Source organism: Oncorhynchus keta, chromosome 5 (assembly GCF_023373465.1).
Source record: "Oncorhynchus keta strain PuntledgeMale-10-30-2019 chromosome 5, Oket_V2, whole genome shotgun sequence".
Lineage (NCBI taxonomy): Eukaryota > Metazoa > Chordata > Actinopteri > Salmoniformes > Salmonidae > Oncorhynchus > Oncorhynchus keta.
Window position 1 is genome coordinate 38,956,681 of NC_068425.1, and position 25,941 is coordinate 38,982,621.

Genomic DNA, 25,941 nt, shown 5'->3' on the forward strand with positions numbered 1-25,941 from the left:
GAGGTAAGGTGAAGAGTTCTGGTAACACTGCGGATGCTTTCTGTTCCGGCCCGCTTGTGTGTGAGAACGGATGGCCCAGGTTCAGACGTACCGCAGTGTGTTTGTGTGTTGGGTTGTGTATGACTCAGCCTCTGTTTGTTATTATAGGGCGGTAGCTCAGGGCCAGACGGGCCAGACAGGACCAGTACTCCATTGTTCTGGTGGCCCAATGTTTATTTATCTATCTCCCTCTCTGACCCTCCCTCCCTCTCATTCCTCCCCTCTCTTCTATCATCCTGACCCTCCCTCCACTCCCTCCCCTCTCCCCTCCCTCCCTCCCTCCCCCTCCCCTCCCTCCCTTTCATCACTCTCCTCCCCTGTTCCTCCTCTTTCTATCACCCTGACCCTCTCTCCCTCCCCCCTCCTCTATCACCCTGACCCTCCCTCTCATTCCTCCTCTATCACCCTGACCCTCCCTCTCATTCCTCCTCTATCACCCTGACCCTCTCTCCCTCTCATTCCTCCTCTATCACCCTGACCCTCCCCCTCTCTCATTCCTCCTCTATCACCCTGACCCTCTCTCCCTCTCTTCCTCTCTATCACCCTGACCCTCCCTCCCTCTCATTCCTCTCTTTCTATCATCCTGACCCCCTCTCATTCCTCCTCTTTCTATCATCCTGACTCTCCCCCCTCTCATTCCTCCTCTTTCTATCATCCTGACCCCCTCTCATTCCTCCTCTTTCTATCACCCTGACTCTCCCCCCTCTCATTCCTCCTCTTTCTATCACACCTGACCCTCCCTCCCTCTCATTCCTCCTCTATCACCCTGACCCTCCCCTCCCTCTCATTCCTCCTCTTTCTATCACCCTGACCCTCCCTCCCTCTCATTCCTCCTCTTTCTATCACAGGACCATTCCTCCTCCTATCATCCTGACTCTCCCTCCCTCTCATTCCTCCTCTCACCACCCTCCCCCTCCCTCTCATTCCTCCTCTTTCTATCACTGACCCTCCCCCTCTCATTCCTCCTCTTTCTATCACCCTGACCTCCCTCTCATTCCTCCTCTTTCTATCATCCTGACCCTCCCCTCCCTCTCATTCCTCCTCTTTCTATCATCCTGACTCTCCCTCCCTCTCATTCCTCTCTTTCTATCACCCTGACCCCCTCCCTCTCATTCCTCCTCTTTCCTGACCCTCTCTCCCTCTTTCCTCTTTCTATCACCCTGACCCTCTCTCCCTCTCATTCCTCCTCTATCACCCTGACCCCTCCCTCCCTCTCATTCCTCCTTTTCTATCACCCTGACCCTCTTCCCTCTCATTCCTCCTCTATCACCCTGACCCCCTCCCTTCTCATTCCTCCTCTTTCTATCACCTGACCCCCCCTCCCTCTCATTCCTCCTCTTCTATCATCCTGACTCTCCTTCCTCTCATTCCTCCTCTTTCTATCATCCTGACTCTCCTCCCTCTCATTCCTCCTCTTTCTATCACCCTGACCCCTCCTCCCTCTCTCCTCATCACCCTGACCCTCCCTCTCATTCCTCCTCTATCACCCTGACCCCCTCCCCTCTCATTCCTCCTCTTTCTATCATCCTGACTCTCCCTCCCTCCATTCCTCCTCTTTCTATCACCCTGACCCCTCCCTCCCTCTCATTCCTCCTCTTTCTATCACCCTGACCCCTCCCTCCATTCCTCCTCTCACCCTGACCCCCCCTCTCACTCCTTCTCTTTCTATAATCCTGACTCTCCTCCTCTCATTCCTCCTCTTTCTATCACCCTGACCTGACCCTCCCTCCCTCTCATTCCTCCTCTATCACCCTGACCCTCCCTCTCATTCCTCCTCATTCCTCCTCTTTCCTCCTCTTTCTATCATCCTGACTCTCCCTCCCTCTCATTCCTCCTCTTTCTATCACCCTGACCCCTCCCTCCCTCTCATTCCTCCTCTTTCTATCACCCTGACCCCCCTCTCATTCCTCCTCTATCATCCTGACCCTCCCTCCCTCTCATTCCTCCTCTTTCTATCACCCTGACCCCCCCCCCTCATTCCTCCTCTATCATCCTGACCCTCCCCCCCTCTCATTCCTCCTCTTTCTATCACCCTGACCCTCCTCCCTCTCATTCCTCCTCTTTCTATCATCCTGACTCTCCCTCCCTCTCATTCCTCCTCTTTCTATCATCCTGACCCCTCCCTCCTCTCATTCCTCCTCTATCACCCTGACCCTCCCTCATTCCTCCTCATCACCCTGACCCCCTCCCTCTCATTCCTCCTCTTTCTATCATCCTGACTCTCCCTCCCTCTCATTCCTCCTCTTTCTATCACCCTGACCCCCCTCCCTCTCATTCCTCCTCTTTCTATCACCCTGACCCCCTCCCTCTCATTCCTCCTCTTTCTATCACCCTGACTCCCCTCCCTCTCATTCCTCCTCTTTCTATCACCCTGACCCCCCCTCTCATTCCTCCCTATCACCCTGACCCCTCCCTCCCTCTCATTCCTCCTCTTTCTATCACCCTGACCCTCCCTCCCCTCTCATTCCCCCTCTATCACCCTGACCCCTCCCTCCCTCTCATTCCTCTTTCTATCACCCTGATTCTCCCTCCCTCTCATTCCTCCTCTTTCTATCACCCTGATTCTCCCTCCCCTCTCATTTCCCTCCCCTCTCTTTCTTTTTCTATCACCCTGACCCTCCCTCCCTCTCATTCCTCCTCTTTCTATCACCCTGACCCTCCCTCCCTCTCATTCCTCCTCTTTCTATCATCCTGACTCTCCCTCCCTCTCATTCCTCCTCTTTCTATCACCCTGACCCCTCCCTCCCTCTCATTCCTCCTCTTTCTATCACCCTGACCCTCCCTCCCTCTCATTCCTCCTCTTTCTATCACCCTGACCCCCCTCCCTCTCATTCCTCCTCTTTCTATCACCCTGACCCTCCCTCCCTCTCATTCCTCCTCTTTCTATCATCCTGACTCTCCCTCCCTCTCATTCCTCCTCTTTCTATCACCCTGACCCCTCCCTCCCTCTCATTCCTCCTCTATCACCCTGACCCCTCCCTCTCATTCCTCCTCTATCACCCTGACCCCCCTCCCTCTCATTCCTCCTCTTTCTATCATCCTGACTCTCCCTCCCTCTCATTCCTCCTCTTTCTATCACCCTGACCCCTCCCTCCCTCTCATTCCCCCTCTATCACCCTGACCCTCCCTCCCTCTCATTCCCCCTCTATCACCCTGACCCCTCCCTCCCTCTCATTCCTCTTTCTATCACCCTGATTCTCCCTCCCTCTCATTCCTCTTTCTATCACCCTGATTCTCCCTCCCTCTCATTCCTCTTTCTATCACCCTGATTCTCCCTCCCTCTCATTCCTCTTTCTATCACCCTGATTCTCCCTCCCTCTCATTCCTCTTTCTATCACCCTGATTCTCCCTCCCTCTCATTCCTCTTTCTATCACCCTGACCCTCCCTCCCTCTCATTCCTCCTCTTTCTATCACCCTGACCCTCCCTCCCTCTCATTCCTCCTCTTTCTATCACCCTGACACTCTCTCCCTCTCATTCCTCCTAAGACAGAGCTGGAGGGAGGGATAGGGTTCACCAAGGACTGAGGAACATTCTTAGAAACCAGACTAGACCACATGACCGGAGCAGACATTATCATGACAGAGACCAGACTAGACCACATGACTGGAGCAGACATTATCACGACAGAGACCAGACTAGACCACATGACCGGAGCAGACATTATCATGACCGAGACCAGACTAGACCACATGACTGGAGCAGACATTATCATGACAGAGACCAGACTAGACCACATGACTGGAGCAGACATTATCACGACAGAGACCAGACTAGACCATATGACTGGAGCAGACATTATCACGACAGAGACCAGACTAGACCACATGACTGGAGCAGACATTATCCTGACAGAGACCAGACTAGACCACATGACTGGAGCAGACATTATCATGACAGAGACCAGACTAGACCACATGACTGGAGCAGACATTATCATGACAGAGACCAGACTACATGACTGGAGCAGACATTATCATGACAGAGACCAGACTAGACCACATGACTGGAGCCGACATTATCATGAGAGACCAGACTAGACCACATGACTGGAGCAGAACATTATCACGACAGAGACCAGACTGGAGCAGACATTATCATGACAGAGACCAGACTAGACCACATGACTGGAGCAGACATTATCACGACAGAGACCAGACTGGAGCAGACATTATCATGACAGAGACCAGACTAGACCACATGACTGGAGCAGACATTATCACATTATCACGACAGAGACCAGACTGGAGCAGACATTATCATGACAGAGACCAGACTAGACCACATGACTGGAGCAGACATTATCATGACACAAGAGCACAGATGAGACTTCACAAAGAATGGACTCATTATTCCCACATCAAAGACAGTACCAAGAGTTCTCAGTTCTCAGTACTCTGAATCTCATGTTCGTTTGAATCAATTAGCCTGATAGGTACTCCTGTTAGCTTTGGTCTGTCTTGGAGAGTTGGATTGAAGAGCTGGAAGATGATCATTCAGATCATGTGTTTCTGATCACATTATTGTAAGAGCCTGTACACTTCGACACCTGTCCCTGTCTGGGTAACCTCATGACCTATTCCCAGGCTAATTGTGGTTAACACATATACATAAGCCTGTAACACCAACTAACAAGTCTGGCCGACTGGGGAGTGAACTGATTTGTAGTTGTATAGTTTGAAGCTGTGGTCCACCAGACGTTCCCGGCATGGGGAGGAAGTGTCTGCTGAAGGACGTTTCAGAGTGGGTTTCAGCAGCTGTGTTTCAGTGGAAACGAACAGCGTCCTGTCCTCTATTTGTAGACTATTGTTCCATGTTCAGTGATAATGCATTGATGATGCTAATTATTGTGATCTGATATGCTAATCAGTCCATTGTAAGCTTTTGGGGAGTGTGTGTGGTGTGTTAATGTGTGTATTGTGATGGAACATTGTTTTCTTGTCTCTCCAGGTGTGTGGTGTGTTCGTGGTGTGTGTGTATTGAGATTGAACATTGTTTTCCTGTGTGTGTGTGTTTTCCTGTGTGTGTGTGTGTGTGTGTGTGTGTGTGATTGATTCAACATTGTTTTCTTGTCTCTCCAGATTTGTGTGTTAGTGGTGTGTGTGTGTGTGTATTGAGATTGAACATTGTTTTCGTGTGTGTGTACGTTGTTTCCTGTCTCTCCAGGTCCACTATGCAGCGTGCTCGTGGAACGCTTTGGTTGCCGGGTAACGGTGATGGTGGGAGGGGTTCTGAGTGGACTAGGCATGGTGGTCAGCGCCCTGGCCAGAACCATCACAGAACTCTACATCACCAGCATCATCGCAGGTCAGAGGGTACACACACACACACACACACACACACACACACACACACACACACACACTATAACCCCCCAATATAAGACGTCTCTCCTTCTTTCTATGGGGCATTGAGTCACCCTCATCAGTTCCTCTGTCCTCCTCATACAGGGTTGGGGTTCTGCCTGTCCTTCCAGCCCTCTGTGACCATGATGGGCCACTACTTTTTGAGGCGGCGGGCGTTTGCCAACGCCCTGTCGTCCACCGGCACGGCCCTGGGCCTCAGCACCTTACCCCTGCTGGCCAACTTCCTGCTGGGCCAGTTTGGCTGGAGAGGCAGCTTCCTGGTCCTGGGAGGGCTGCTGTTGAACTGCTGTGTGTGTGGGGCTGTCATGAGGCCCCTGGGGGCCAAACACAGTGGAGCCCAGAGGACACTCACTAACAAGGCTGCCCAGGGGCTCAGCAAGCAACCAATCAAAGGTCCTCTCCAACAGGAGAAGGAGGGAATTAAGACAAGACTTAGGACAGTGTTCAGTGACCTTGTCGTGTTCCTACGGAGACACATGGCCTTTGACCTGTTGGTCAGTAACCCTCGTTACCGTGCCTACGCCCTGGGAGTGACGTGGATGATGTTGGGGTTTGTAGTTCCCCTAGTCTACCTGGTGCCCTATGCTACAGCCAATGGTATGGAACAGGACCGAGCCGCTCTACTGATGGCCGTACTGGGCTTGGTTAACATTGCTGTGAGACCCGTGGCGGCTGTCTTCTTCGGCCTGCCGCGCTTCAGGTACTGTAGCCTGGATGTTACAGGTTAGGAGTGGGTCAGCAGCTGGACCGGAGGGTTGCTGGGTCGAATCCCAAGCAAGAAAACATTTAATAAAAAATGATGTGATCTGAAAACAAAAATGGATAATAAATTGGGTCTCTTCCTCCTCCTCTTCCTCCTCCTCCTCCTCCTCTTCTTCCTCCTCCTCCTCACAGGGGCAGTGGCTGTTTTGTGTATGTGTTTGCGGTAGCCCTCCTGGTCAACGGGCTGAGTAACAGTATCTGTGGTGCGGCCGCCACCTTCCCCGTGCTCCTGATCTACGTGGTCATCTTTGGTCTGTCCATGTCTGTGATTGGCTCTCTGCTCTTCACGGTGCTAATGGAGACGGTGGAGATGAGCCGGTTCCCCTCTGCCCTGGGTCTCATCAGTATGTTAGAGAGTGGAACACTGCTGATTGGCCCGCCGCTCGCAGGTACTGTGTGTCGCTCCTGTCAGGAATGTACCGCTACACATGATGCCATGGGGGGGCAATAGGGGGGTGTGGTACGCCACTGTGGGGGCTATAGGGGGGTGTGGTACACCACTGTGGGGGCTATAGGGGGTGTGGTACGCCACTGTGGGGGCTATAGGGGTTGTGTGTGCCCAGTATAAACCTGTTATGTGAGGACTGGGGAGGGTATGAGTTATGCCCAGTATAAACCTGTTATCTGAGGACTGGGGAGGGTATGAGTTATGCCCAGTATAAACCTGTTATCTGAGGACTGGGGAGGGTATGAGTTATGCCCAGTATAAACCTGTTATCTGAGGACTGGGGAGGGTATGAGTTATGCCCAGTATAAACCTGTTATCTGAGGACTGGGGAGGGTATGAGTTATGCCCAGTATAAACCTGTTATCTGAGGACTGGGGAGGGTATGAGTTATGCCCAGTATAAACCTGTTATCTGAGGACTGGGGAGGGTATGAGTTATGCCCAGTATAAACCTGTTATCTGAGGACTGGGGAGGGTATGAGTTATGCCCAGTATAAACCTGTTATCTGAGGACTGGGGAGGGTATGAGTTATGCCCAGTATAAACCTGTTATATGAGGACTGGGGAGGGTATGAGTTATGCCCAGTATAAACCTGTTATATGAGGACTGGGGAGGGTATGTCCCCAGTATAAACCTGTTATCTGAGGACTGGGGAGGGTATGAGTTATGCCCAGTATAAACCTGTTATATGAGGACTGGGGAGGGTATAGAGTTATGCCCAGTATAAACCCCATATCCTGGGGAGGGTATGAGTTATGCCCAGTATAAACCTGTTATCTGAGGACTGGGGAGGGTATGAGTTATGCCCAGTATAAACCTGTTATCTGAGGACTGGGGAGGGTATGAGTTATGCCCAGTATAAACCTGTTATCTGAGGACTGGGGAGGGTATGAGTTATGCCCAGTATAAACCTGTTATCTGAGGACTGGGGAGGGTATGAGTTATGCCCAGTATAAACCTGTTATCTGAGGACTGGGGAGGGTATGAGTTATGCCCAGTATAAACCTGTTATCTGAGGACTGGGGAGGGTATGAGTTATGCCCAGTATAAACCTGTTATATGAGGACTGGGGAGGGTATGAGTTATGCCCAGTATAAACCTGTTATCTGAGGACTGGGGAGACTGAGTTTTGTCACACAGGGAAATGGAATGTTATTTCTGCTCAATTCCCATGTCTAGCTCGGGATGTGAATGGGTCATGTGCTCTGGTTTCCACAATGTGCGTGTGTGTCTGTGTGTGCGTGCGTCAGGCGAGTAGGAAGGTCTGGGTCGACAGGGAACGGCCCTGGGGCAGGCTTACTGGAGTAGGGAGTGGCCTAGTGTACCCCTGCTGAACTCCTAAGGTGGTCTCTGGTTTCCAGCGCCATGGCAACTCTAATGTCAACGCCCGGTAGTAGCCGACTAGCCCTGTGCTCAGTGGGTCCTGGCAGAACTGTACTGAACTAGCGTCCAGTTCAGAGGAATGTGTTATGAGGACACACACCGACACGCTTAAATATAGCTGTTCTTTCACTGTCGTAGCACCACGCGTGGTTGTTGATACAAGCCTTCTAGGAAATGCTTTTATGTACTGCTTATGAACTGTTTTGTGTGGTTATGAACGTGCCATGACATGGTAATGTAGGTGCCCTTCAAATGAAGTGTTCCCCGAGTCTTTCCTAACGCTGTGCCTGTTGCCATGTCCCCCTCTTCCCTCTCTCCCCTCTCCCCTCTCCTCTCTTCCCCCTCTCCCCTCTTCCCTCCTTCCCTCTCTCTTCTCTCCCCTCTCTTTCCTCTCTCTTCTCTCCCCTCTCTTTCCCCTCTCCCCTCTCCTCTCTCTCCCCTCTTCCCTCCTTCCCTCTCTCTCTTCTCTCTCCCCTCTTTTCCCTCTCTTCCAGGCATGTTGGTGGACAGTACAGGACACTACTCTTATGTGTTCTATGCCTGCAGTGTGACCGTCACCTCCTCTGGCCTCTTCCTCATCGCAGCGTTCTACTATCTGGACAGACAGAAGAAGAGGGAAGAGAAGAAGAGAGCAGGTCCTCCTGCTGCTGCGTACCAACAGAAGCCTGCTATCAGCCTAGTCCCTGACTGCCAGTACAACCATGTTCCTTCTACACAGGGAGGGAGATCAGCGGACACTGTTTGTGTCACCAACGTGTGACTTACTAATATGCACGTGTGTAACCCAGTAAGACAAACTGTCTACCTGCCTGCCTTTAGAATTACATCTAGAATGAGAATGAAGTAAGGAGGTAGCCTTCCATGAGCCTTGGCCTGTAGGAGCTGCAGCTTATCACAGGAACCGCTCACTGTGTAACGCCTCACTATGAGGAATCAATGAAGGATCTCTGTGGTGTCTGCTGTCTTCAGAGGGAAGAACTGGGAGGTTACACATACACTACTGTTATCATCACTGTGATTCCTATGTATCTACATACATAAACAGGCATTCACAACACAGGGTTTGCACACAGATTTAGTCTCTCTCTCTCTCTCTCTCTCTTTCTCTCTCTTTCTTTCTCTATTTCTCTTTCTCTCACACGGCCCACTAGTAGACGCTACAGTAGGACTGTCTAACATACGGCCCACTAGTAGACGCTACAGTAGGACTGTCTAACATACGGCCCTCTAGTAGACTCTACAGTAGAACTGTCTAACATACGGCCCACTAGTAGACTCTACAGTAGAACTGTCTAACATACGGCCCACTAGTAGACTCTACAGTAGGACTGTCTAAAACAACAATCTCAATCGACATTTAAATGATTAAAACCAAACCATAACTATTTAGAAATGATAATGGACCTAAATGTAGTCTCTTCACTTTGTCCAGCTAGCTAACAGTCATCATAATGAAAGCTACATTTATAGTCTCTTCACTTTGTCCAGCTGGCTAACAGTCATCATAATGAAAGCTACATTTATAGTCTCTTCACTTTGTCCAGCTAGCTAACAGTGATCATAATGAAAGCTACATTTATAGTCTCTTCACTTTGTCCAGCTGGCTAACAGTCATCATAATGAAAGCTTCATTTATAGTCTCTTCACTATTCCAGCTAGCTAACAGTCATCATAATGAAAGCTACATTTATAGTCTCTTCACTTTGTCCAGCTAGCTAACAGTCATCATAATGAAAGCTACATTTATAGTCTCTTCACTTTGTCCAGCTGGCTAACAGTCATCATAATGAAAGCTACATTTATAGTCTCTTCACTTTGTCCAGCTGGCTAACAGTCATCATAATGAAAGCTACATTTATAGTCTCTTCACTTTGTCCAGCTAGCTAACAGTCATCATAATGAAAGCTACATTTATAGTCTCTTCACTTTGTCCAGCTGGCTAACAGTCATCATAATGAAAGCTACATTTATAGTCTCTTCACTCTGTCCAGCTGGCTAACAGTCATCATAATGAAAGCTACATTTATAGTCTCTTCACTCTGTCCAGCTGGCTAACAGTCATCATAATGAAAGCTACATTTATAGTCTCTTCACTCTGTCCAGCTGGCTAACAGTCATCATAATGAAAGCTACATTTATAGTCTCTTCACTCTGTCCAGCTAGCTAACAGTCATCATAATGAAAGCTACATTTATAGTCTCTTCACTCTGTCCAGCTAGCTAACAGTCATCATAATGAAAGCTACATTTATAGTCTCTTCACTCTGTCCAGCTGGCTAACAGTCATCATAATGAAAGCTACATTTATAGTCTCTTCACTCTGTCCAGCTAGCTAACAGTCATCATAATGAAAGCTACATTTATAGTCTCTTCACTCTGTCCAGCTGGCTAACAGTCATCATAATGAAAGCTACATTTATAGTCTCTTCACTTTGTCCAGCTGGCTAACAGTCATCATAATGAAAGCTACATTTATAGTCTCTTCACTCTGTCCAGCTGGCTAACAGTCATCATAATGAAAGCTACATTTATAGTCTCTTCACTCTGTCCAGCTGGCTAACAGTCATCATAATGAAAGCTACATTTATAGTCTCTTCACTTTGTCCAGCTGGCTAACAGTCATCATAATGAAAGCTACATTTATAGTCTCTTCACTCTGTCCAGCTGGCTAACAGTCATCATAATGAAAGCTACATTTATAGTCTCTTCACTCTGTCCAGCTGGCTAACAGTCATCATAATGAAAGCTACATTTATAGTCTCTTCACTCTGTCCAGCTGGCTAACAGTCATCATAATGAAAGCTACATTTATAGTCTCTTCACTCTGTCCAGCTGGCTAACAGTCATCATAATGAAAGCTAGATAGTCAGGGTGCATCAAAAATTCCCAAACCGATGGATAGAGGACATTTTGCACATTTTGACCCCGAGACAATACATACACATTTTAAGTGCGGCACTCCGGCCCTTGGTGAAGACTGAATGCGGCCCGCAGAGCAAAATGAGTTTGACAACCCTGTGTGTTACTCACGAATTGCGGCATTTGTACTGCCAATAACATGGACGACCTAACTATTGAGTGCTTTGACTGTTTGGTTTCAGGAGGAGATTATGGTTGTTTGTACACTGTCACCGTGACAACACTGAGTATGGCTATGAATGTATTCCTGCACCTTCTTGAATATCCTCTGTGACTTTAGATGCCTTGATATAACTGGAAATGAAACGATAGCCTTATGTATGAAAGGATATACAAATATTTTGTATTTTAGTCAACTTATTTCTGAAGATTTAATATTGAATGTTTACAGAATATTAAACTTTTTCAATAAAAGTAAGTTGATTTGTGTTCATTGTGTCAGTCTTGTTTTATTATCACTGTATAATAATAATCTGCATTTGAGGACGGATCGGATTGAATAGGTCTTCAAATTTTAATACAACAGTTCTTGTTAACGCAGCTCTGATGTCATTCACTTCCTGCTATTTTCTCATTTCCTTCCACTCACCTTTATCGCCCCCTTGTGGAATGTGTGATGTCCAGTTGTTTTAATAATCACCATGACAGCCAAATGACAGTTTTGAAAAATTACCAATGAAGCCTATTTGTCAAATTTGGTGTACTTTTTAAGATATTGTCCAGACTCTGCCACGTACTGTATAAGATGTGCCTCCATTAGCGTGTCCTGTCACTCACAACCCAGATTCTTGTAATGTCTTATCTGAGTCTTTTTTTAACCTGACCAGTTTTTCTACTTTTATATTCTGGTAAACACATAATACTGAAGACTGTGTCCAGTGAAAGCCCTGATCAGTCAAATATCTGATCAGGTACCTGATCAATTATCTAAAAATTACCTGATCAATTATAAATTACTTGATCAATTACCTGGTTAATTACCTGGTTAATTACCTGCTGGCTGAAGGATGTTGTCATCTTTGGCCTTTCAGTGAGACGCTCCAATGATGGCTGGTGAAGAATGCTGGTAGCTTGAGGTTTGAAAGTAAATAGGCTAATTCAATTCCTTTTTTCACAGTTTCCTTCCCCCAACCTGGGCCAAACAGTGAAAGCCCTGACCACTCAATCATGTTGTCAAGTATCGTCTTCGATGAAGGGCTAATATGGAGGCCCTGTTCAGTCTTCGGTGACGAGCTACCATGGAGGCCCTGTTCAGTCTTCGGTGAGGGGATACCATGAAGGGCCCTGTTCAGTCTTCAGTGAGGGGATACCATGAAAGGTCCTGTTCAGTCTTCAGTGAGGGAATACCATGAAGGGCCCTGTTCAGTCTTCGGTGAGGGGATACTATGACTGTTCAGTCTTCAGTGAGGGGATACCATGAAGGGCCCTGTTCAGTCTTCAGTGAGGGGATACCATGAAGGGCCCTGTTCAGTCTTCAGTGAGGGGATACCATGAAGGGCCCTGTACAGACTTCAGTGAGGGGATACCATGAAGGGCCCTGTTCAGTCTTCGATGAGGGGATACCATGAAGGGCCCTGTTCAGTCTTCAGTGAGGGGATACCATGAAGGGCCCTGTTCCGTCTTCAGTGAGGGGATACCATGAAGGGCCCTGTTCAGTCTTCGGTGAGGGGATACCATGAAGGGCCCTGTTCAGTCTTCGGTGAGGGGATACCATGAAGGGCCCTGTTCAGTCTTCGGTGAGGGGATACCATGAAGGGCCCTGTTCAGTCTTCAGTGAGGGGATACCATGAAGGGCCCTGTTCAGTCTTCAGTGACGGGCTAATATGGAGGCCCTGTTCAGTCTTCGGTGAGGGGATACCATGGAGACCCTGTACAGTCTTCGGTGATGGGCTACCATGAAGGGCCCTGTTCAGTCTTCAGTGAGGGGATACCATGAAGGGCCCTGTTCAGTCTTCAGTGAGGGGATACCATGAAGGGCCCTGTTCAGTCTTCAGTGAGGGGATACCATGAAGGGCCCTGTTCAGTCTTCAGTGAGGGGATACCATGAAGGGCCCTGTTCAGTCTTCGGTGAGGGGATACCATGAAGGGTCCTGTTCAGTCTTCGGTGAGGGGATACCATGAAGGGCCCTGTTCAGTCTTCGGTGAGGGGATACCATGAAGGGCCCTGTTCAGTCTTCGGTGAGGGGATACCATGAAGGGCCCTGTTCAGTCTTCAGTGAGGGGATACCATGAAGGGCCCTGTTCAGTCTTCAGTGAGGGGATACCATGAAGGGCCCGGTTCAATCTTCGGTGAGGGGATACCATGAAGGGCACTGTTCAGTCTTCAGTGAGGGGATACCATGAAGGGCCCTGTTCAGTCTTCGGTGAGGGGATACCATGAAGGGTCCTGTTCAGTCTTCGGTGAGGGGATACCATGAAGGGTCCTGTTCAGTCTTTGGTGAGGGGATACCATGAAGGGCCCTGTTCAGTCTTCGGTGAGGGGATACCATGAAGGGCCCTGTTCAGTCTTCGGTGAGGGGATACCATGAAGGGCCCTGTTCAGTCTTCGTGAGGGGATACCATGAAGGGCCCTGTTCAGTCTTCGTGAGGGGATACCATGAAGGGCCCTGTTCAGTCTTCGGTGAGGGGATACCATGAAGGGCCCTGTTCAGTCTTCAGTGAGGGGATACCATGAAGGGCCCTGTTCAGTCTTCAGTGAGGGGATACCATGAAGGGCCCTGTTCTGTCTTCAGTGAGGGGATACCATGAAGGGCCCTGTTCAGTCTTCAGTGAGGGGATACCATGAAGGGCCCTGTTCAGTCTTCGGTGAGGGGATACCATGAAGGGCCCTGTTCAGTCTTCGGTGAGGGGATACCATGAAGGGCCCTGTTCAGTCTTCGGTGAGGGGATACCATGAAGGGCCCTGTTCAGTCTTTGGTGAGGGGATACCATGAAGGGCCCTGTTCAGTCTTCAGTGAGGGGATACCATGGAGACCCTGTACAGTCTTCGGTGATGGGCTACCATGAAGGGCCCTGTTCAGTCTTCAGTGAGGGGATACCATGAAGGGCCCTGTTCAGTCTTCAGTGAGGGGATACCATGAAGGGCCCTGTTCCGTCTTCAGTGAGGGGATACCATGAAGGGCCCTGTTCAGTCTTCGGTGAGGGGATACCATGAAGGGCCCTGTTCAGTCTTCAGTGAGGGGATACCATGAAGGGCCCTGTTCTGTCTTCAGTGAGGGGATACCATGAAGGGCACTGTTCAGTCTTCAGTGAGGGGATACCATGAAGGGCCCTGTTCAGTCTTCGGTGAGGGGATACCATGAAGGGCCCTGTTCAGTCTTCGGTGAGGGGATACCATGAAGGGCCCTGTTCAGTCTTCGGTGAGGGGATACCATGAAGGGCCCTGTTCAGTCTTCGGTGAGGGGATACCATGAAGGGCCCTGTTCAGTCTTCAGTGACGGGCTAATATGGAGGCCCTGTTCAGTCTTCGGTGAGGGGATACCATGAAGGGCCCTGTTCAGTCTTCAGGGAGGGGATACCATGAAGGGCCCTGTTCAGTCTTCGGTGAGGGGATACCATGAAGGGCCCGGTTCAATCTTCGGTGAGGGGATACCATGAAGGGCCCTGTTCAGTCTTCAGTGAGGGGATACCATGGCGACCCTGTTCACTTCCTTCTGTCATTGTTGTTGACAACAATGAGTATGTGAAGCATTTTGGAAGCTTGAGGGTTAAAAGTAAATGAACTTATTATCTTCAGTTTTTCACAGCTTGCTTACTCTAACATGCACCAACACACATTTCCACACACATCACCGTGCAAGCCAGATTTTTTTTTTTTGAAAAGTATATACTTTTAAAAAAAAATCTTTAAAATGGACATTTTGTGTACGGACTGCTTTTAACCAAACAACCCACCCTGACATACCAAGCTAAAACCGTTGCCTCTACATGACTGTGGGCTATATAGCCTGTAACCTATATACACCTGTAACCTGTAAATACCCAATCAGACCAGTTTAGATAAGAGTTAAACATATCACTACACACATTGTGATTCTCTCTCCTGAAGCCTTCGGTCAAAGGTCCCTACAGTCTCCTCTTCTCTCCTGCTCTGTACTGTCCTTCTGGTACCTCAGACCATGGCTACTCACCTCCTCAGACAGCTCAGTGTGTTCTCTAGAAGGGGTTTGTTACAACCTCTACTGGTGGTCTCCTCACTAGAGGAAGACATGGACACCTGGGAACCCAACCTGGCTCTGGTGCGGTAGGTAGGTTAACTATCTTACCATTGTCATACACACTAGTCTCTTATCACAGCCGAGCTAATTTGGTGTTGGGTGCAAAGATTATCCACAGAGTTGGACTAGTTGAATTATTTCTCTTTATTCAACTTTATTTGGCAAACCACGTGTTTTTAATTTGATTTAACTGTAGAGTACAAACTAAATGACCTGGATGTGACTGGACTTATTGAGACTGATGGTATGTCTTTCAATGCTTCCTTGTGAGATTTCCTTTTCAGAAACTAGTTTTTTTTTACAAATCAAATATGTTTTTACTTGGATTGTCTATCCCAGTTTCTGCTTTGTCCTGGCTGTAAGGAACAAGGTTCAGCGTGGTTGTCTTGGATTGTCTAGCCCAGTTTCTGCTTTGTCCTGGCTGTAAGGAACAAGGTTCAGCGTGGTTGTCTTGGATTGTCTAGCCCAGTTTCTGCTTTGTCCTGGCTGTAAGGAACAAGGTTCAGCGTGGTTGTCTTGGATTGTCTAGCCCAGTTTCTGCTTTGTCCTGGCTGTAAGGAACATTGTCTAGGTTTCTGCTTTGTCCTGGCTGTAGCAAGGTTCAGCGTGGTTGTCTTGGATTGTCTAGCCCAGTTTCTGCTTTGTCCTGGCTGTAAGGAACGGGGTTCAGCGTGGTTGTCTTGGATTGTCTAGCCCAGTTTCTGCTTTGTCCTGGCTGTAAGGAACGGGGTTCAGCGTGGTTGTCTTGGATTGTCTAGCCCAGTTTCTGCTTTGTCCTGGCTGTAGGGTTCAGCGTGGTTGTCTTGGCCGAAAGGAACGGGGTTCAGCATGGTTGTCTTGGATTGTCTATCCCAGTTTCTGCTTTGTCCTGGCTGTAAGGAACAGGGTTCAGCGTGGTTGTCTTGGATTGTCTATCCCAGTTTCTGCTTTGTCCTGGCTGTAAGGAACAAGGTTCAGCGTGGTTGTCTTGGATTGTCTAGCCCAGTTTCTGCTTTGTCCTGGCTGTAAGGAACGGGGTTCAGCGTGGTTGTCTTGGATTGTCTAGCCCAGTTTCTGCTTTGTCCTGGCTGTAAGGAACAAGGTTCAGCGTGGTTGTCTTGGATTGTCTAGCCCAGTTTCTGCTTTGTCCTGGCTGTAAGGAACAAGGTTCAGGGTTGTCTTGGATTGTCTAGCCCAGTTTCTGGTCCTGGCTGTAAGGAACTTCAGCGTGGTTGTCCTGGATTGTCTAGCCCAGTTTCTGCTTTGTCCTGGCTGTAAGGAACAAGGTTCAGCGTGGTTGTCTTGGATTGTCTAGCCCAGTTTCTGCTTTGTCCTGGCTGTAAGGAAAGGTTCAGCGTGGTTGTCTTGGATTGTCTAGCCCAGTTTCTGCTTTGTCCTGGCTGTAAGGAACAAGGTTCAGCGGGTTGTCTTGGAAGCCCAGTTTCTGCTTTGTCCTGGCTGTAAGGGTTCAGCGTGGTTGTCTTGGATTGTCTATCCCAGTTTCTGCTTTGTCCTGGCTGTAAGGAACAAGGTTCAGCGTGGTTGTCTTGGATTGTCTAGCCCAGTTTCTGCTTTGTCCTGGCTGTAAGGAACAAGGTTCAGCGTGGTTGTCTTGGATTGTCTAGCCCAGTTTCTGCTTTGTCCTGGCTGTAAGGAACAAGGTTCAGCGTGGTTGTCTTGGATTGTCTAGCCCAGTTTCTGCTTTGTCCTGGCTGTAAGGAACAAGGTTCAGCGTGGTTGTCTTGGATTGTCTATCCCAGTTTCTGCTTTGTCCTGGCTGTAAGGAACAAGGTTCAGCGTGGTTGTCTTGGATTGTCTATCCCAGTTTCTGCTTTGTCCTGGCTGTAAGGAACAAGGTTCAGCGTGGTTGTCTTGGATTGTCTATCCCAGTTTCTGCTTTGTCCTGGCTGTAAGGAACAAGGTTCAGCGTGGTTGTCTTGGATTGTCTATCCCAGTTTCTGCTTTGTCCTGGCTGTAAGGAACAAGGTTCAGCGTGGTTGTCTTGGATTGTCTAGCCCAGTTTCTGCTTTGTCCTGGCTGTAGGGTTCAGCGTGGTTGTCTTGGATTGTCTAGCCCAGTTTCTGCTTTGTCCTGGCTGTAAGGAACAAGGTTCAGCGTGGTTGTCTTGGATTGTCTAGCCCAGTTTCTGCTTTGTCCTGGCTGTAGGGTTCAGCGTGGTTGTCTTGGATTGTCTAGCCCAGTTTCTGCTTTGTCCTGGCTGTAAGGAACAAGGTTCAGCGTGGTTGTCTTGGATTGTCTAGCCCAGTTTCTGCTTTGTCCTGGCTGTAAGGAACAGGGTTCAGCGTGGTTGTCTTGGATTGTCTAGCCCAGTTTCTGCTTTGTCCTGGCTGTAAGGAACAAGGTTCAGCGTGGTTGTCTTGGATTGTCTAGCCCAGTTTCTGCTTTGTCCTGGCTGTAGGGTTCAGCGTGGTTGTCTTGGATTGTCTAGCCCAGTTTCTGCTTTGTCCTGGCTGTAAGGAACAAGGTTCAGCGTGGTTGTCTTGGATTGTCTAGCCCAGTTTCTGCTTTGTCCTGGCTGTAAGGAACAAGGTTCAGCGTGGTTGTCTTGGATTGTCTAGCCCAGTTTCTGCTTTGTCCTGGCTGTAAGGAACAAGGTTCAGCGTGGTTGTCTTGGATTGTCTAGCCCAGTTTCTGCTTTGTCCTGGCTGTAAGGAACAGGGTTCAGCGTGGTTGTCTTGGATTGTCTAGCCCAGTTTCTGCTTTGTCCTGGCTGTAAGGAACAAGGTTCAGCGTGGTTGTCTTGGATTGTCTAGCCCAGTTTCTGCTTTGTCCTGGCTGTAAGGAACAAGGTTCAGCGTGGTTGTCTTGGATTGTCTAGCCCAGTTTCTGCTTTGTCCTGGCTGTAAGGAACAAGGTTCAGCGTGGTTGTCTTGGATTGTCTAGCCCAGTTTCTGCTTTGTCCTGGCTGTAAGGAACGGGGTTCGGCGTGGTTGTCTTGGATTGTCTAGCCCAGTTTCTGCTTTGTCCTGGCTGTAAGGAACAGGGTTCAGCGTGGTTGTCTTGGATTGTCTAGCCCAGTTTCTGCTTTGTCCTGGCTGTAAGGAACAAGGTTCAGCGTGGTTGTCTTGGATTGTCTAGCCCAGTTTCTGCTTTGTCCTGGCTGTAAGGAACGGGGTTCAGCGTGGTTGTCTTGGATTGTCTAGCCCAGTTTCTGCTTTGTCCTGGCTGTAAGGAACAAGGTTCAGCGTGGTTGTCTTGGATTGTCTAGCCCAGTTTCTGCTTTGTCCTGGCTGTAAGGAACAAGGTTCAGCGTGGTTGTCTTGGATTGTCTAGCCCAGTTTCTGCTTTGTCCTGGCTGTAAGGAACAAGGTTCAGCGTGGTTGTCCTGGCTGTAAGGAACAAGGTTCAGCGTGGTTGTCTTGGATTGTCTAGCCCAGTTTCTGCTTTGTCCTGGCTGTAAGGAACAAGGTTCAGCGTGGTTGTCTTGGATTGTCTAGCCCAGTTTCTGCTTTGTCCTGGCTGTAAGGAACAAGGTTCAGCGTGGTTGTCTTGGATTGTCTATCCCAGTTTCTGCTTTGTCCTGGCTGTAAGGAACAAGGTTCAGCGTGGTTGTCTTGGATTGTCTAGCCCAGTTTCTGCTTTGTCCTGGCTGTAAGGAACAAGGTTCAGCGTGGTTGTCTTGGATTGTCTATCCCAGTTTCTGCTTTGTCCTGGCTGTAAGGAACAAGGTTCAGCGTGGTTGTCCTGGCTGTAAGGAACAAGGTTCAGCGTGGTTGTCTTGGATTGTCTAGCCCAGTTTCTGCTTTGTCCTGGCTGTAAGGAACAAGGTTCAGCGTGGTTGTCTTGGATTGTCTAGCCCAGTTTCTGCTTTGTCCTGGCTGTAAGGAACAAGGTTCAGCGTGGTTGTCTTGGATTGTCTATCCCAGTTTCTGCTTTGTCCTGGCTGTAAGGAACAAGGTTCAGCGTGGTTGTCCTGGCTGTAAGGAACAAGGTTCAGCGTGGTTGTCTTGGATTGTCTAGCCCAGTTTCTGCTTTGTCCTGGCTGTAAGGAACAAGGTTCAGCGTGGTTGTCTTGGATTGTCTAGCCCAGTTTCTGCTTTGTCCTGGCTGTAAGGAACAGGGCTCAGCGTGGTTGTCTTGGCACTGAACATGTTTGTTTTTTCACATATCCATTAAGTCCAGTTTCCCCTCTGAAAGACTTCACATGTCCTGTGACCTGATGGGAATAATATTGAGTGAGCGAGGTGGGCCATATTTGTTCTAATAGAGGCTTGCTGTTTATGTAGAGGCTCCCAAACAGAACAGCCGAGAGAGGTCGACTATGAAACCACAGCCCACAGAACTCCACAGGAGGTCGGGTTAGGGTCCACAGGAGGTCGGGTTAGGGTCCACAGGAGGTCAGGTTAGGGCCCACAGGAGGTCGGGTTAGGGTCCACAGGAGGTCGGGTTAGGGTCCACAGGAGGTCGGGTTAGGGCCCACAGGAGGTCGGGTTAGGGTCCACAGGAGGTCGGGTTAGGGTCCACAGGAGGTCGGGTTAGGGTCCACAGGAGGTCGGGTTAGGGTCCACAGGAGGTCGGGTTAGGGTCCACAGGAGGTCGGGTCAGGGTCAGGGATGCAGGGGTTTCCTCTCTGATGTTTGACTAACTCCAGTATTGTATTGACAGGTCATGGGTAATGTCCACCAACCCATCCTTCTCTGTTTCCACCGCCCTGTGTACCTCTCTCTGTATACAATGTCTTGCTAAAGGATTCATTTCTTCACATCTTATTGTGTTACAAAGTGGAATTAAAATTGATTTAACTGTATTATTTTGGTCAACAATCTACTCAAAATACTCTAATGTTAAAGTGTAAGAAAACATGTTTTATCTTTTATGTCACGAGTCCGACCGAGGGTGTCTCCCCTTCCCGGGCGGTTGGCGCTCGGCGGTCGTCGTCACCGGCCTATTAGCTGCCACTGATTGTTTTTCCTCTCCCTCCTTGTATGTTTAGTGGTAGCACCTGTTCATGATTAAATCAGCTAATTAGTTTGTCTTTATTAGACAGCCGGCCCGCCTGGTTGTTGTGCGGGATTATTGCAGTGTAACCTTCGGCTCTGTTGTTAGAAGTACGTGTTAGTGCCTGGTCGTTACTTTTTCCGTTGTACATTCTCATGCCCTGTGTTTGGGGCCGTTACTATTGTGAGCACCCTGGGATGCGTTGGCGCTATTAAAGACGCACAGCTTTGCACTCACTGTCTCCTGCGTTTGACTCCACACACCTACGACACCTGAAGTGTTACAGAATCCCGCACCTAAATAAAATCGAATGGAGTCAGCAGGAGCAGCAGCCAACCCTCTCCCATCGATGGAGGAACGGGTTCTCCACCACACCACCATTCTCCATCGGATCGGATCCGCGATGGATCAAGTGATGGAGAGAATGGACCGATGGGAGAGGAGTGGTCTCCTCTCTCCACCTTCGGCACCCCCGACTCCGGACTCCCCATCACTCGACTCCAGCACCCTTCGTCTGACGCTACCGAGGGCTTATGATGGAGCGGCGGCGGGTTGCCAGGGGTTTCTGCTTCAGCTGGAGCTATACCTGGCCACCGTTAGACCCACTCCCTCAGGAGCGGAGAGGGTGAGTGTCCTCATCTCCTGCCTCACGGGTCGTGCTCTGGAGTGGGCGAACGCAGTCTGGAATGGCCCAGACTCAGCGCGGGAGCACTACCCAGAGTTTTCCTGCCGCTTCCGTGCCGTATTTGATCACCCTATAGACGGCCGAGCGGTGGGAGAACGACTTTTCCATCTCAGGCAGGAGAGGAGGAGCGCCCAGGATTACGCTGGAGTTCCGGACCTTGGCAGCCGGATCTGGGTGGAACGACAGGGCCCTTATGGACCACTACAGGTGTGGTCTCCGAGAGGACGTCCGCCGGGAGTTAGCGTGTCGGGACACCACTCTGTCACTGGATCAGCTGATTGACATGTCCATTCGACTGGACAATCTGCTGGCTGCCCGCGGGCGTTCAGAGAGGGTCCTGTGCGTTCCACCACCCAGCCCCTCCGCTCCCATTCCGATGGAGTTGGGAGGGGCTGCGCCGAGGGGTACCGGAGGAGGAGGCCTTCCCTGCACCAACTGTGGTCGGAGAGGACACACGTCTGATCGGTGCTGGGGGGGTCCGTCTGGGAGTAGAGATGGCAGGCGGAACGCTTCTCGGTCACCCCAGGTGAGTCAGCATCAGACTCACCCAGAATCCCTTGTTGGCCATATGTTTGTCTTAATCTCTTTCCTTCACTTTTTTCCCTCTTCCCAGCATAGGGCGCTAGTCGATTCAGGCGCAGCTGGGAACTTTATGGATCGCGGACTCGCCCTTAAGTTAGGGGTTCCGCTGGTGCCGATAGATTCTCCTTTCCCCGTGCACTCCCTAGATAGCCGGCCATTAGGGTCAGGGATGGTCGGGGAGACCACGGTCCCACTGGACATGGTGACGCAGGGGAATCATAGGGAGCGTATCAGTTTTTTTATTATTGATTCGCCTGCGTTTCCAGTGGTGCTGGGGACTCCTGGCTGGCCCGGCACAATCCTAAAATTTCGTGGAGACAAGGGGTTCTCCAGGGGTGGTCAGAGGAGTGTTCTGGAAGGTGTTTGGGAGTTTCCATCGGTGCCACGTCGGTGGAGAGTCCAGACCAGGGTTCCACGGTGTGCATTCCCCCGAGTATGCCGATTTGGCAATCGCTTTCAGTAAAGTGAAAGCGACTAAATTACCACCTTATCGACCGGGAAGGGATTGTACGATAGATCTCCAGGTAGACGCTGCGCTTCCCAAGAGTCATGTGTACCCGCTGTCCCAGGAGGAGACGTTGGCAATGGAGACATATGTCACGGAGTCGCTGGGACAGGGGTACATTCGGCCCTCCATTTCACCCGTCTCCTCGAGTTTCTTTTTGTGAGGAAAAAGGAGGGAGGTTTGCGTCCGTGTATCGATTATAGAGGTCTAAACGCCATCACAGTGGGGTATAGTTACCCTCTACCTCTCATCGCTACGGCGGTGGAATCGTTCCACGGAGCGCAGTTCTTCACAAAACTGGATCTCAGGAGCGCGTATAGTCTGGTGCGTATTCGGAAGGGAGACGAGTGGAAAACCGCATTTAGTACTACATCCGGCCACTATGAGTACCTCGTCATGCCGTATGGGTTAAAGAATGCTCCAGCCGTTTTCCAATCCTTTGTAGACGAGATTCTCAGGGACCTGTGCGGTCAGGGGTGGTTGTTTATATCGATGACATTCTGATCTACTCGGCCACTCACACCGCGCATGTGTCTCTGGTGCGCAAAGTGCTTGGAAGACTGCTGGAGCATGACCTATACGTCAAGGCTGAGAAATGCGTGTTCTCTAAACGAGCCGTCTCTTTTCTGGGATATCGCATTTCCACCTCGGGGGTGGTGATGGAGGGTGAACGCATTAGGGCCGTGCGTAATTGGCCGACTCCAACCACGGTAAAGGAGGTGCAGCGGTTTTTGGGTTTTGCCAACTACTACCGGAGGTTTATCCGGGGTTTTGGCCAGATAGCGGCTCCCATTACCTCACTGCTGGGGGCCCGGTGCGATTGCAGTGGTCAGCACAGGCGGACAGGGCATTCAACAAGTTGAAGGCGCTGTTCACTGAGGCGCCCGTGTTGGCGCATCCGGATCCCTCTCTAGCATTCATAGTGGAGGTGGACGCGTCCGAGGCTGGGGTGGGTGCCGTGCTATCACAGCGCTCGGGTACGCCACCAAAACTCCGCCCCTGCGCTTTCTTCTCAAGGAAGCTCAGCCCAGCGGAGCGTAACTATGATGTGGAGGACCGGGAGTTGCTAGCGGTGGTTAGAGCTCTGAAGGTGTGGAGACACTGGCTTGAGGGGGCTAAGCACCCTTTTCTCATCTGGACCGACCACCAGAATCTGGAGTATATTCGGGCTGCAAGGAGACTTAACCCACGTCAGGCAAGGTGGGCCATATTCTTCACCCGGTTCCGGTTTACTTTGTCTTATAGACCGGGCTCCCAGAACGTGAAGGCTGACGCACTGTCCCGCCTTTACGACACCGAGGATGGGTCCACCGAACCTACTCCCATCCTTCCCGCCTCTAAGCTGGTAGCCCCAGTGGTATGGGAGGTGGATTCGGACATCGAGCGGGCGTTACGGGCTGAACCCGCGCCTCCTCAGTGTCCAGCGGGGCGAAGGTACGTGCCGCTTGATGTTCGGGACAAGCTGATTCAGTGGGCTCACGTCCTACCCTCCTCGGGTCACCCTGGGGTGACGAGGACAGTGGGGAGCCTTCAGGGGAGGTATTGGTGGCCTACGTTGGTTAAGGACGTTAAGGGTTATGTCTCCTCTTGCTCAGTGTGCGCTCAGAGTAAGGCTCCTAGGCACCTTCCTAGAGGGAAGCTACAACCCCTCCCCGTTCCACAGCGGCCATGGTCACATCTGTCCATAGATTTCCTGACCGATCTTCCGCCGTCTCAGGGGAACACCGCGGTTCTAGTGATTGTGGATCGGTTTTCTAAGTCCTGCCGTCTCCTCCCGTTGCCCGGTATCCCTACAGCCCTGCAGACTGCGGAGGCATTATTTACCCATGTCTTTCGGCACTACGGGGTGCCGGAGGACATCGTTTCTGATCGGGGCCCCCAATTCACGTCTCGGGTATGGAGAGCGTTCATGGAACGTTTGGGGGTCTCTGTCAGCCTGACCTCCGGTTATCACCCCGAGAGTAATGGGCAGGTGGAGAGATTGAACCAGGAGGTGGGTAGGTTTCTGCGGTCGTATTGCCAGGATCGGCCAGGGGAGTGGGCACGATACATTCCCTGGGCTGAAATGGCTCAGAACTCACTACGCCACTCCTCTACTAACGTGTCCCCTTTTCAGTGTGTGTTGGGATACCAGCCGGTCCTGGCACCATGGCATCCGAGCCAGACCGAGGCTCCTGCGGTGGAGGAATGGGTACAGCGCTCCAAGGAGACCTGGAGGGCCGTCCAGGAGTCTCTACGACAAGCGAGTGGACGGCAGAAGAGGAGTGCTGACCGCCACCGCAGTGAGGCCCCCGTGTTTGTACCGGGGACAGGGTCTGGCTCTCGACCCGAAACCTACCTCTCCGCTTGCCCTGCCGGAAGCTGGGTCCGCAGTGTGTAGGGCCCTTTAAAGTCCTGAGGAGAATAAACGAGGTGTGTTATCGATTACAACTCCCTTCCTATTATCGAATTAACCCCTCGTTTCATGTGTCTCTCCTCAGGCCGGTGGTAGCTGGTCCCCTGCAGGACAGTGAGGTACCGGAGGTCCCTCCCCCTCTGGACATCGAGGGGACCCCGGCGTACACGATCCGGGCCATTCTGGACTCAAGACGCCGGGTGAGGGGCCTGCAGTACCTCGTGGACTGGGAGGGGTACGGTCCGGAGGAGAGGTGCTGGGTACCGGTGAGGGACATCTTGGATCCATCCATGTTGAGGGATTTCCATCGCCTCCATCCGGATCGCCCTGCACCTCGTCCTCCGGGGCGACCTCGAGGCCGGTGTCGGCGCGCTGCGGGAGCCGCGCGTCAGGAGGGGGGTACTGTCACGAGTCCGACCGAGGGTGTCTCCCCTTCCCGGGCGGTTGGCGCTCGGCGGTCGTCGTCACCGGCCTATTAGCTGCCACTGATTGTTTTTCCTCTCCCTCCTTGTATGTTTAGTGGTAGCACCTGTTCATGATTAAATCAGCTAATTAGTTTGTCTTTATTAGACAGCCGGCCCGCCTGGTTGTTGTGCGGGATTATTGCAGTGTAACCTTCGGCTCTGTTGTTAGAAGTACGTGTTAGTGCCTGGTCGTTACTTTTTCCGTTGTACATTCTCATGCCCTGTGTTTGGGGCCGTTACTATTGTGAGCACCCTGGGATGCGTTGGCGCTATTAAAGACGCACAGCTTTGCACTCACTGTCTCCTGCGTTTGACTCCACACACCTACGACACCTGAAGTGTTACATTTTAAGAGTAATAAAAATTAACATGATTCAAATATAGTGATTGCAGAAGTATTCAGCCCCTTTGAGAGTAAAATGTGGTTTAACAAATCACATAATAAGTTACATGAACTCTGTGTGAAATAAAAGGGCTTGACAAGATATTTGATTGACTAACCCTTCCTCTGTCCCCCATATATACAACACATGGAAGGTCCCTCAGTCAAGTACTACCTTTCAAGCACAGATTCAACTACAAAGACCAGGGAGCTTTCTGAAAGCATTTATAAAGAAGAGCAGGGATTGGTAGATGGGTAACAAAAACAGAGACACCTGAAACCCCACCTCTTTAAGGAATACCTAGGATAGGATAAGTAATCCTTCTCACCCCCCTTTAAGATTTAGATGCACTATTGTAAAGTGACTGTTCCACTGGATGTCATAAGGTGAATGCACCAATTTGTAAGTCGCTCTGGATAAGAGCGTCTGCTAAATGACTTAAATGTAAATGTCAAAACAAATCACACTTGGATACCTCTTTGAGCACTGGCCAAACGAATCATTATGCTGTGGATGATGTATTAAACACCCCAGACACATCAGAGCTACTGAACTGAGCTGCAGGACAGGAAGGAAATCCAAAGGGGTATGAATACTATTTTGCAAGGCGTAGTATCTTTCCACTTTCCTAATACATTTATAACCACGGCATATCACATTTATAAGCAGTACACCTATTTGAGCTTGTAGCTGTCCCACTTGTTGTTGATTCTTCACCAAAAAAATACAGTTTTATATCTTTATGTTTGAAGCCTGAAATGTGGCAAAATGTCGCAAAGTTCAAGGGGGCCGAATACTTTCGCCACACTGTATGTGTTACAGCGTGATGTACAATCACTACTTTACGTACCCCAGGG

General features: G+C 50.3%; 1 protein-coding gene across 6 annotated transcripts in view; it reads left to right on the top strand.

Annotated features, from left to right (window-relative positions):
* LOC127930325 (monocarboxylate transporter 6-like) overlaps nucleotides 1–9,173 on the top strand; it is a 16,391-nt gene extending 7,218 nt beyond the window's left edge. For all 6 annotated transcript variants that reach the window (XM_052519978.1, XM_052519979.1, XM_052519982.1 and 3 more), the window contains exons 3-6: nucleotides 5,205–5,345; nucleotides 5,489–6,104; nucleotides 6,299–6,555; nucleotides 8,492–9,173. In XM_052519978.1, the coding sequence (XP_052375938.1) occupies nucleotides 5,205–5,345; nucleotides 5,489–6,104; nucleotides 6,299–6,555; nucleotides 8,492–8,757 (1,280 nt within the window). In that variant the 3' untranslated portion in view covers nucleotides 8,758–9,173. The remainder of the gene's footprint in view (nucleotides 1–5,204; nucleotides 5,346–5,488; nucleotides 6,105–6,298; nucleotides 6,556–8,491) is intronic.
* Nucleotides 9,174–25,941: the final 16,768 nt, after the last annotated feature.